This window comes from Camellia sinensis, chromosome 4 (assembly GCF_055761805.1).
Source record: "Camellia sinensis isolate YWXY chromosome 4, ASM5576180v1, whole genome shotgun sequence".
NCBI lineage: Eukaryota > Viridiplantae > Streptophyta > Magnoliopsida > Ericales > Theaceae > Camellia > Camellia sinensis.
The window spans coordinates 138,577,464-138,589,164 of record NC_138964.1 but is presented as its reverse complement, the minus strand read 5'-3'; the positions used below and the strand labels follow the sequence as shown (position 1 = coordinate 138,589,164).

At 37.3% G+C, this 11,701-nt stretch overlaps 1 protein-coding gene across 2 annotated transcripts; it reads right to left on the bottom strand.

Annotated features, from left to right (window-relative positions):
• Nucleotides 1-279: 279 nt before the first annotated feature.
• LOC114319825 (Radical SAM superfamily protein) lies at nucleotides 280-2,892 on the bottom strand. 2 transcript variants are annotated; one of them, XR_003649605.2, is made up of 3 exons: nucleotides 1,971-2,889; nucleotides 698-1,489; nucleotides 280-610 (listed from the first exon to the last, which is right to left on the bottom strand). XR_003649605.2 is itself a non-coding variant. In XM_028266883.2 (2 exons), exons 1-2 carry the CDS (start codon nucleotides 2,771-2,773, stop codon nucleotides 862-864), a joined length of 1,431 nt encoding a protein of 476 aa, XP_028122684.2. In that variant the 5' UTR covers nucleotides 2,774-2,892; the 3' UTR covers nucleotides 280-861. The 2 variants fall into 2 exon arrangements, 1 of the variants encoding a protein (XP_028122684.2); XM_028266883.2 differs by having other exon boundaries at nucleotides 280-1,489; nucleotides 1,971-2,892.
• Between the last annotated feature and the right edge of the window lie 8,809 nt (nucleotides 2,893-11,701).

Here is an 11,701-nt window from a genome sequence, read left to right as displayed (position 1 = left end):
CCAACCTAATTTATTCTGCCCTAATATGATGGGGTCTTTTGAGAAGCAAAAAAAAAAAAAAATAGCTTTTAGTTTTTTATCCATTTTGAGTCATATCACCTCACAGTTTTTATATACAAAAAGATAAAATAAATTAAAAAAATCAAAAAATTAACTTTTTACCAACTTTTCAAAACAGCATGACATAGTTGAGGGACGGGAGATTACAAACCCCTATTGCCATGCTAGCACAAATGATGAAACATAGAAATAGAAGGAACTGTGCACTACACCAACCACTATGGGTGCTCTTAAGCAAGCACTACAAACAAATATTTATTCATGTCACAGACTCGCAATCATATCAAGGTAAGTCCAATCCAAGGGCAACAACAATCTCTCTCTTTCAAGATCTTTATTTTTACATTCAAACAGAAACATTAACCCAGAATCCTCAAGTGGGACAAGTATTATCCGTGGATTAAAGAAAACAGAATATACATACACTGAGCTCTGCATAGATACAGTTTTCCCTCACCAGCTGACCCCTTACAAAACAAACAAGGAGTGGCGAGCCATTACACAACGGGTTGTCAAGTGTAGGAAGAGGAACGAGAAGCACCCCAAAGCTCTGCAAAATTGAAAAGGAAAGATTCTTTAAAAGCCGGAGGTTTCTTTGTGTTTAAGGTCAAATGGTGAGATCGGAGAATTCACTGACCACTATAACAAAGGACCAACAAGGATGGAGGAGTAGTAGGAGCTAGCATGTTCTAGTCAAGTCAAGAACATGCTAAAGAGAATAGATGATACGTTCCAAGGGTGAAGCTAATTACATCCAACGACACTATTGTCTAGTTAGGATCAAGAACAAAAAAGTTTGATTCATGGAGCTATGACTTGAAATGCAAGGGATATTAGCTCATTCGATAGAAGGAAACCATCGGGATCACTGAGCCTAATAAAAGCCATGGTCTCTTCTATCTCTTCCTCATCAGATAACAATGCACAGAAACGATCTGTTGTTATAACCCTTCTATTCCGATCCAAACAAACCACATGCCCACTTTCCACAAAAGGTCTATAGGCCTTGCAAAGAGAGTGAACAAGAGAAGTACCAAATGTTTTTCTAAAGGACTTCAAGTCCACCCCTTTGGCAGTTCTAAAAGAGAGCATCACAGCATCCATGGCCATGTCCTTGGGATTGGGAAAACTATCCTCACTAAGCCCCACTACCCCGTCCTCCAAATTTTGAACGTAACCTGCATACTCTTTCATCTTTTTTGGCCTTGAAAATCTGAATCCGCCCAAGAAACTGGCAGAACCAAGGCCAAAACCATAGAATGGTTTGTTGTTCCAGTAGGTTAGGTTGTGCTTGCACTCGAAATTGTCCTTGCAGTAACTGCTGATTTCATAGTGGTTGTAACCGGCATCTGAGAGCATTCTTGAAGCCGTTTTGTAGAACTCTGCCGATTGGGTTTCAGAAGGCAGAGGGAACTCCCCCGGTGAGTATCTGTAAACAATCCAGTGTCAGTTCCATACTTGACGGTAGTGTATGTGTAAGTGTTAAAAATACCAAATCACTCAGGGCTGAAAGCAAAATAATGATAATAATAATAATAAAACTCACTCTTGCCCAAACAAAACCCTGACAGTAAAGTCTCATACAAAAATTTCTTATCCCAAAAAAACACATTCTTGTCCAAAAATAAATATTTTAAAAAACCCACATTGTTAAAAAATATGATAAAAAAACAAAATTTACTTTTCCAAAGACCTAGATTAAAAAATATATATCGATAATATAAATATACACTCCTTGTCAAAAATCAGGTTGTGAATAATCTCGAATTTTCATTACAAAAATAGAAGAGAAAATTGTTTTTTACATTAAAAGGATATAAAAAATATTATTTAAACGTAAATAAATAAAGCTACTCATTGAAATTTCGCCTTAGTCTCATCAAGGTTAGGAGGCCCTTGACTCCACTTACAGTATCCCAAATTTGGTCCCTTGTTCAACTTGCAAGTCATAGACAGATACATGTTTAGGCCTTGCATTGATGGTGAGCAACAAACTCTCTTCCCACATTTGTGGAGTTTGGTGAGGTAGAGAAGATATCAGATCCATACTCCAATTCTCAACCCCACATGTCCCAACAACCCCAATTGCCTCATGAACCTCCTCAACCCCATGAGCTCTCCCACAAGCCTTGAGTAACTCATCCTGAAATGCCTGAACTCCCAAAGACACTCTGTTCACACCCAACCCCATAAACTCCTTCATTTTCACAACATCAAACGTCCCTGGATCCATTTCCATGGAAATCTCAGCATCCAAACACAACCCAAATTTCAAATTCAATGTCTCAAGGACTAACGAAACGAGCCTCGGCGGTACCAAAGATGGCGTACCCCCTCCGAAAAAGACTGTTTTGAGAGGTGGGTTGTGGTTGAATTGTGAGTTTGTGGCCTTGATTTCTCTGCAGAGGAGGTGGATGTAGTTGGAGATTCGTGGGTCGTTGATATCGTTGGTTTGGGTTGAAGATGAGCCGAGAGCGACGATTGGGAAGTCGCAGTAGTAGCAGCGTTTGCGGCAGAAAGGGAGGTGGATGTAGGCGGAAGTTGGAGAGAGATTGTGAAGTGGGTTTGTGGTGGTGGCGGTGGGCGAGGCATTTTGTCGAACAGTTGGTGGGGATTGTGAGAGTGAAATGGAGATGGAGTGAGAAAATAGGTTTGGAGGTTTGGGTTTGGAGGGGATGGTGTGGAGAAGGGGAGTGAAGGTTGATCTAAGCATGATTGGAGGTTGATAGTGGGCTATGGATATGGAAGATGAGAGAGAGAGAGAGAGAGAGAGAGAGAGAGTGAGTCTGCGTCCAAGTGATGCAATTCGAAACTTGTTAAATCAAACATGGATCAGCTTATTTCAGTTAAAAAGTGGTTATAAGGGTAATCAGTGTGTTTGGTTTGAGTTTTTTGAATTAAGTTTTTTGAAAATTGATTTTTTTAATTTTTATATTTTTTTATTTTTAGTAAATATTTTTTAAATTTTCAATATTTTTTTTTTTACTTTTTTAGATACACCTTACTTAGATGTATCTAAAAAGTAAAAAATTTGTGAAAAAATATTTTAAAAAATTAATAAATACATAAAAATACAAAAAATGTACTGAATTCTTATATATTTTTTATTTTTTTGATATTTAGTAAATTTTTAAAAGATTTTTTTTACAATTTTTTTACTTTTTAGGTGTATTTATGTTAGGTGTGTCTAAAAAGTAAAAAAAATTGGTTACAATATTAAAAAAATTCAGTAAAAATAAAAAAATACGAAAAATAAGAAAGTAAAATTTTCTTAAAAGTGTTTTTTGAAAAATGGAAACAAGCAAGGTGAATATTATATATATATATATATATATATATTATAAAAATAATATATATTTTTTATAAATTTTTTTAAAAATATTAAAATAATCGTCAAACGAGATTAATGTTTTCTTACTTTTTTTAATAATATTTTTTTAGCATTTTGAAAAAAAAAATCTCAAAAATAATTTTTAAAAATAGTTTGCTAAACGAATTTCTTGTATCATTTTCTTTGTCTAATAATTCACCAAATATGTGATTGTTGGCACTAAAATTTATCTTCTCTGTCGAATAAGCATAACAAATACAGAGAGTTGGTTCAGTGAATGCTACGAGTAAAGATTAAAAATTTACAATGAGAGGTGGATCCCAGAATGCAGAGCAAGTGATAGAAGTGAAACAGTTAAAGAAGCAGATGTAGCAGTTGCAATTTTTCCTGTTGATTTATCTAGTAATGCAGTAAGATGTGGCCAAACGTAGCCCAGGTGTCAAGCCATGAAGATAGGCATGCAAGGGATGCAGGATATGTGTCTTATTTGCAAGAGAAAGAGGATGTTGTAGCAAAGAAGCAGTTACCAGTGGTTATGGAGATTATGAGCAGTTATACAGGAAGTGGAGGTAACTTGCTCTAGGATGGGACACGCGGCAGCAGAGAAGTAGCAAGACCAACAGCATAAAGGCTGGAAATTCGAAGAAAAGAGGATCTTCAATCAAATTCACAACCTATGTGGAATTAGAAGTTATTTAACTTAGTTAGCAATAGCTTCTGTACTTAGGAATAGTCTGTTTGTAATTCAGTTTCTGTGGCTAAGTTTTCCTCCGTCGATTGTTATGTTCATTAAACTTGAAATTTAATTCTTGTAATTAAGTGGCAGGTTTAGTTGTTCTTCAATTGATTCTCAGTTTGTTCATACTTGTTTCTTCGCATTACAACCTCCAAAGAAGTCCTTGAATCTGTCAAGGCATAAGACATCAACCACAATTGCTTGATCTGTTTGTTGTGTGTAAAATTTTGGTTATTCTGTCAAATCACCTCTGTCAATTTGACCTAAACTAGAGTTTTGCTAACATATTTTGGCACGCCCAGTGGGACCTGTCTAATTTGGAGTGATGGCTAAGAAGAAACAACACGAAATCTTTGAAGACCTTGAGAAAAGAGTTGAAAATGGAGAAGAGTTGGATGACGGACTTGAAGCAGTGCAGGACAACCTAGGTGATGGCCATGCAGTGGCCAGATAGGAAATAGGCCAAGGAAATGGCCAAAATGTGGCCAAAACTGGCCAGTCTAGTTGTCCTCCTGTTGATTCAAGAAGGGCTCTTCTATTGCATACTCAGCAAACAATTGGTTCTATGTCTGCATATGAGAACCAAGTGATGATAGATGACTTGCTGGCTTTGTTTGAGAAGGCTAACATCAAGCCTAGCCAATCAAGAAGGGTTGGGGATGAGACTCAGGTAAATAAAGCACAATTCATACCTCCTGTAGCCCCTCAACAACATGAAAATGTAAATGAACCTGTGTCATTTTATAGACATCCCACATTTCAAGAAAGATATGAGGAGGGAATGACCAGAAATCCTGGGTTTAAGAGGGAATACCCTACAAATTCAATGTTTAATCACAACTTAAATAATATAGGAATGAGACTTGGGAGGTAATCAAGGCGACAAATGTATGGTACTCAAGCATTTGATGGGCCTGTAGCAGGTTATCAGGCTATGGCAGAACAAAGAAATAGGCCAATTAATCAAGTAAGGCCTCAGAATATACGAGACCATGCCATGGATCGACCATATTATGAACCTAACATGATGTATCTAAGGCCTAGAGGGCTTGGTTCCCCTTTTCTTTCATTCCAACCAGAAGTCCAAGGAGGAGGACAATAACAACAATACTTAGACCCTCAGATTAATAGCAAGCAGCAAATAATGAACATCATACAAGAAATATACGGCCCAGGCCTGAGAAGGCCAAATAGGCCAATGTTTAGGAGTCTTTACGCTTCATGAGTAGAAACAACCCTCATTTCAAGAAATTATAGGATTCCTGAGTTTACTTTATTTATAGGGGAAGAGAGACAATCAACCATGGAGCATGTAGGCAAGTTCATACTCCAATGTGGAGAACCTGGCTATGATAACAATTTAAAATTAAAACTCTTTCCTCATTCTCTGTCGAAAATGGCATTTACGTAGTTTATTAACTTGCTAGAAAATTTAGTTCATACTTGGCAAGAAATGGAGTGTGACAACCCCGATCCGTATTACACTGCTAATTCATTAATTATATGAGTGTTAATGTGTTTGATATGAAGTTTGATGTTAATTATGTATTCATGTGATTTTTGAATACCTATCTGTTGATTGTAGACATATCTGTTACAATTCCTGCTATAGTCCGAAATTGAGGGTTGTAAAGGCGTCAGAAACCAAAATTGATTAGTTTATTGTGATCAGCGTAATTTTTAGAGTCTATGGTAAAATTTAATTAAAATTGATTCGGATCAAATTAATTAGAGGCCTCGTTTGGGAACCCTCCATTTTAGCTAAAAAGTCAAAAAGTTACTAAATTAGCCAAAAAGCCAATAACCCATACCAAAAAATCAAAGATTCTATTTTCTCTCTACTTTTTGCACATCTTTTCATAAAAAGATAAAAAGTCATCCCAAACATACTAGTTTTTTTTAGCTCATATTTTAGCCAAATAGCCAAAAAGTTACTAAATTAGCCTGTTCCCAAACGAGGCCTAAATGAATTAAATTAAGTAAGATTGATTAGTCTTAATCATGCTTAATTAACTTAAGCTAATCACCCACTATATATATGTTGAGTTAGTGCCTAGGCTCATAAAAATTGAGCTCATCTTCACCATTTTACTGAGATTAAGTTATATAGAGAAAGATATCTTCATCTTAGTGAGATAGAAGCTCGATCTTGAGGTATTGGCTTGGAGGATTGAAGATTTTGGAACCTAGGCTCAAGAAATTGCTAAACCTAGCCTCATTAAAGATAGTAGGTAAGAGTTTGAACCTCAATTTGTGAGTTAAGTCATTAAATTGTGGGTTTAAGAAGAAGATAACAAGATTAAATGTGTGAATTGAACAAAGATTATAGGAATTGAGACGAAATTATACATGCATGCAAGTATTTGCTTTGATTCTTCAAGTTTTGGACATGAACTTTAATAATCATGTTGAATTTGGAGTTGTCACTTACACGCAATCATGTTTTCTAAATTTGAAGGTTTGAAATGCATGAATTCTAGCATGGTTGTAGACACCTCATTTTTGGCCGTCCTCAGGACTTGGACGACATCGTTTGTGCACTCGATAATTGTGCTTATTTGTGTTCACTTTGAGCGCTCGAAGCCCTCGACGAAACGTCTTGTCTTTAAGCCTCTAAACCTTATCTATTTTGTGTATATTTTTGAACCAAGAGCTTGTTGCCTCTATCCTGGAAGAGAGGGTGACCTGTCAGCCAGCCCTAGAATCTATCGGCCATGGCTTGTGCTTGTTGGCTACCAGTGGTGACCGACGGTCATTGGTTTCTTTTTCCAGATATTTGTTGCCAGCTGTGTCAACTGTTGCTCACTGAGTTGCATCTTCATACACGTATATGGTGAGATGTATCTAACCTCAAGGCTTGTTTTTCTATAAATAGGGGGGTTCCTCCCTCATTTTTTAGGGTTAGAAGATTTTGGATAAAAAATATCTCTCTCTCTCTCTAGCTTTCTCTCTCTCACTTGATATTTTATGCTTGATTGCCTAGTTCCTCCACACTTTTGCACACCAACCCTTAATCAAACTTGACCACCATTGAGCTGAGGTCCCTTGGAGTCTTGTTTGAGCTTTGGAAGGAGGTTTGAGCTTGGATTTGTGCCTAAATTGCGCTTTGCTTCAAAGGTAAAGCACTTACCTTATTTAAGCTTATTGTGCATACTTATCTTCCTATCTTTTTTAATTGTTTTAAGGCTGTTTTTGAAGTGTAAAAAACTCAGTTTTTGTAACCTAAAAATGGTGGTTTGAGCCTTTTTGAGTTAGGGGATTATCCGACATTTTGGCTCCTTAGCTTGTTAAGCTTTTTGTGTTATTTTTCCTCACTTTCAAATCAATTTTTTTGGGCCTTTTAACCACTAAATTTCAGAGGTTTTTCAGTGGTAAAAATCAACTTTTGAAGTCCAAAATTAGAGGAGTTAACCTTCCCCCCTTGTGTCTTGTTTGCATGCCTAGTTAGCTTCATATGTTAGCATGTTTTTCTAGCCTAACTTAGCTTTAGTCCAGCATGTTTTTGCCTCTGTTTTGGCCGGTTTTAGCTCTGTTTTGGGCTGGTTAATTCATTTGAGGCTTGTATTGCATGGTTGTAGTGTTAATTCCTTCACTAGCTTAATGTTTTAATGCTTTGATCACGATTGTTTTGAGTTGAAAGCATGTTTTAGTGTTGTTTTGCACTCCATTTTAGCACTAAAGATCTCTGCAATCTCCCTCCATTCTTCACTCTTTCGTTTGCTTTGAAAGTGGTTTCAAACCACTTGTTTGCCTAAGTGTGGAATTGAGGTGTTGCACCTAATGGTTTAATCCCTTAGGGGGTTCATTACCAACAGTGTAATGCCTCTTTCATACCCAAAGCAACTTTTTGTTTGAGCCATCTCTCCATTAGAGGACACCCACCAATGGACTTAATCGATTAAAGAATGAATAGGTAATGTAAAATGAGTAAATAAAATGAACAAGTAAAAGAGGCAAGATAACCATCTTTCGTGTTGCATTGCATATGTTCGAATTGGACGTTAATTCGAACGCAAGCAAAATGGGATATTTCATACTCAAAAATGATGAAATATGCCACTTCCTTGGTCACCATCACCATTGATCATGCATAATAGGGCGGTGGTCTTTTTTAGTCTTATTGAGCATTCATTAAGCCTATACAAGCTTGGTTCCTTAGCCATCATGCACGTGAATTGCTTGGTTGATGGTTTGAGGGCTAAGAGTTACACTCCTTTGAGCTTGTATGATGATAAGGAGCATAACAGTACAAACACTCCTTGAGAATACACTGTTTTACCTCTATTTGCTCTCTGTTGCAGCAAAAGGAAGTTCAGGGCAAGGGTGGCCGACCGACCACCAGCAATGGCCGACGGCTACTAGAAGTAGCCGGTCGGCCACCAATGAAGAAAGTTGCTCAGTGTAATGGAAAAGGGGAGCAAAGGTGTTTTGGAAGTTGGTAGCTTCTTTGGTGTTCAAGTGTGCAAACAGAGTCTTACAGCAGTGAGGCAGTGGCATTTTCGGGTGGAAACCAACCGAGCATGCATATGTCCTTTGCCCCTCAAGGCAATTTAGTTGCTTTGCTTAGCTGATTAGGGGCAGATAGTTAATTATTTAATCGCTTTAGTTAGCTTAGAATAGCTAGTTAATTCACGTGTTGTAATTAATTAGTTAGTGTAACTAGTTATTCGATTCCGATTTGTAATAATTAATTAGCTTAGAATAGTTAGTTAATTCATTTCAAGTGTTGTAATAGTTAACGTAGCTAGTTGCTTAGTTTATTCATTCGAACCGTCCTTCGGGAGAGTGTAATGTTGTAATAAGTGTGTGTGCCTGTGTGTATGTCTTCCAGCCCCACGTCTTTTTCTCTTTTATTTAATCGCTTTTGATGGTTAGATTAGGGACATTTTCAATTAGCATGCCTTATGCTCTCATGTTTGCATTCATTCATTTGTATTGCATGCACCGAGGCTCGGCGCATCATTCAAACTGCATTGCACTTTCAATACTTCTTTAAATATGTGTTTCAACAACATGTTGTTCAAATTGATTCATATGCCATATTATTAGCTGAGCCTATTAATTGCATAAGTTACATTAGGCATCTTAACATAGTTAAGATCATGCATCTTTCTAACTAGTTTTTGTTTTGGTTTAGAGTACTCGGTAAGTCTTTATGCTTTAGCATACTTGCATGAGTGTGATTGCCATATTGTCATGTTTCGTATGCTTGCCATGAGGTTATGTGCTTAAATGCTGAACTACATGAATGCCTGTGGATGAAGGCTTGTTGTTTGAATTGGAACAATTCAACGAATGCGCGTTTTAAGCCCACTTTGTCATGGCAAAATCCTGTTTTGAGCCCACTATGTTTGGTGGCAATCCGCATCTTTAAGCCCACTTGAGGGTGGCAAATTCAAATCATTTTCGCAAAACAAGCATGACTTGAAATGTTCCAATTCTTGCGATTTAGTCTATATTTGCTTGTGCGCATCACATAGTAAGGTTAGATTAATAACTGGAATAAGAACTCATAAGGTTTATAAAATGACATATCATGGTTAGTAGAGGCCGATCTTTGATCGGGCGAGCGGGGGTACTCAATTCATGACCTTCCCCCCTCGTACCCAAGTTCCCGAGCTGAGGCAACTTTGGTGATGACGGACACGTGGCCTTTGCCACGAGTCAGGGTTTCCTAAATTTTCTCAAAAACAAAATATTTAGGTGTCGACTCTGTATCTAGCAAAGTAGTCCAATTTTGACATTATTTGATTTAAAATCAATTTTTCAAAAGATTTGTCAGATTGGACTATTTGGTGATTATCAGTTTTACACTGCACTTGTGAGACTAGATTCAGAACCGTGAGAGTCCTAACTGTGAGGCCTTTCTTTTCAAACCCTTTCCGAAAGAAGGGGCGCGGAAAAAGGTGAGCCCATAATGGTATGTGACCAAGGTCAAGAATTGAGCTAAATATGATGAAATTGAGGTTAATGTCTCTATGCATATAAAGATTTGCCATGAATGTGCATGATTATGAAAATTTGAGCACCAAAATTCACATGCATGCATAATTTTGATAAATCTCATGATTTTGATCATCATATGTATCATTTGACATGGAATTAGAGTCTATATTTTACATGCATGTGTCATCCTTGAAGATATGAAGCTTGGTAGCTTGTATTATGCAGTTGTCAAGAAGAATGTGAAATGAATTGGGATTTGAATCATGGTTTTGGACAAATTAGACTCAATTTGCCTATGTTATCGTGTTATATAAAGATTTCCATGTCTTTGTATAAAAAATGTGAGTTTTGAGCCTTTGAAATCAAGTCATGAACTTTAAACAGAGTTCTGGAAAACCTAGAATTCAACTTGTTCGCTTGAGCGAGGAAAGTGTTGCTTGAGCGTGAAAGTCGAGCTCCTAGAAATTTTGCAGAGATTTACACTATGGCTCAAGTGACAGACTTTACGCTCGAGCGAACCCTGTTTTGCAAAGACTCCTCGCTCGAGCATGAATTACAAGCAATCAGTGCTTTTGCAGACCAAAGGGGTCCGCTTGAGCCACCAAAGCTGCGCTCGAGCAGAGAGCCCTATTTTAGAAATTTTGAAAAGTTGTTTTATGTTTCGTTTTCCGTTCTCTTTCATTTCTAGGCACTCTTAGGCATGCATTGAGCACGCTAAATGAATTAAAGGGTTAGAAAGGAGCCTAAGAGAATTAAACAATGAGCAGATTAAATAGTATTGTGATCCGATTTGTGTATATTTATGAATTGTGTAGGAGCATCCACGAGGACGAATCAATACTCCGAACACTGTAAGTAATATCTTAGTAAGGATATTTGAAATATGCTACCTTCTAAATGTCTACTTCTGTATAAGTTCCATAGGATTGTTACTTGAATTGTGAACAAGGTTCGTTATGACAATGATTGAATAAGGTCGGTTAACATGAATAATTAGGCCAAAGGCCGTTTGACATAAATAGTTAGGCCAAAGGCCGTTTGACATAAATGATTGGACCTAAGGCCGTTTGACATAAATGATTGGGCCCAAGGCCGTTTTACATAAATGATTGGGCCAAAGGTCGTTTGACATGAATGATTGGGCCAAAGGCCGTTTGACATAAATGATTGGGCCCAAGGCCACTTGACATAATTGATTGGGCCAAAGGTCGTTTGATATGAATAATTAGGCTAAAGGCCGTTTGACATGAATAATTGGGCCAAAGGCCGTTTAATATGAATGATTGGGCCAAAGGCCATTTGACAAGAATAAATTAGGCCCGAGGCCATTTGATAAGAATGTATTAGGCCCGAGGCCGTTTGATACGTTTGGGCCTGAGGCCGTTTAATGTATTAGATGGAAACATAAATGGGCCTATGGCCGTTTGATATGTCTATTACGAATTTCATTCATGTAATTTCTTTATTTTGATATTATTCACTAGGCTGTAGCTCACTCTATATTTATATGTGTGTAGGTGAGCAGCGGGATGACTAGCCCTAGCCTTAATGAGATTATGAAAAGAACTCGAGTTTTGTGAAGTCGGCCCAGGTGCCTCACACAAGAGGCTTTGTTTATGATCTTTTGT

Bases quoted from the DNA above. Each gene is read 5' to 3' on its own strand.
- LOC114319825 (XM_028266883.2), bottom strand. From the start codon at position 2,773: ATGCTTAGATCAACCTTCACTCCCCTTCTCCACACCATCCCCTCCAAA. The intron at 1,490-1,970 runs GTAAGTGGAGTC...GATTGTTTACAG, and splicing joins GGGACCAAATTTGGGATACT to ATACTCACCGGGGGAGTTCC.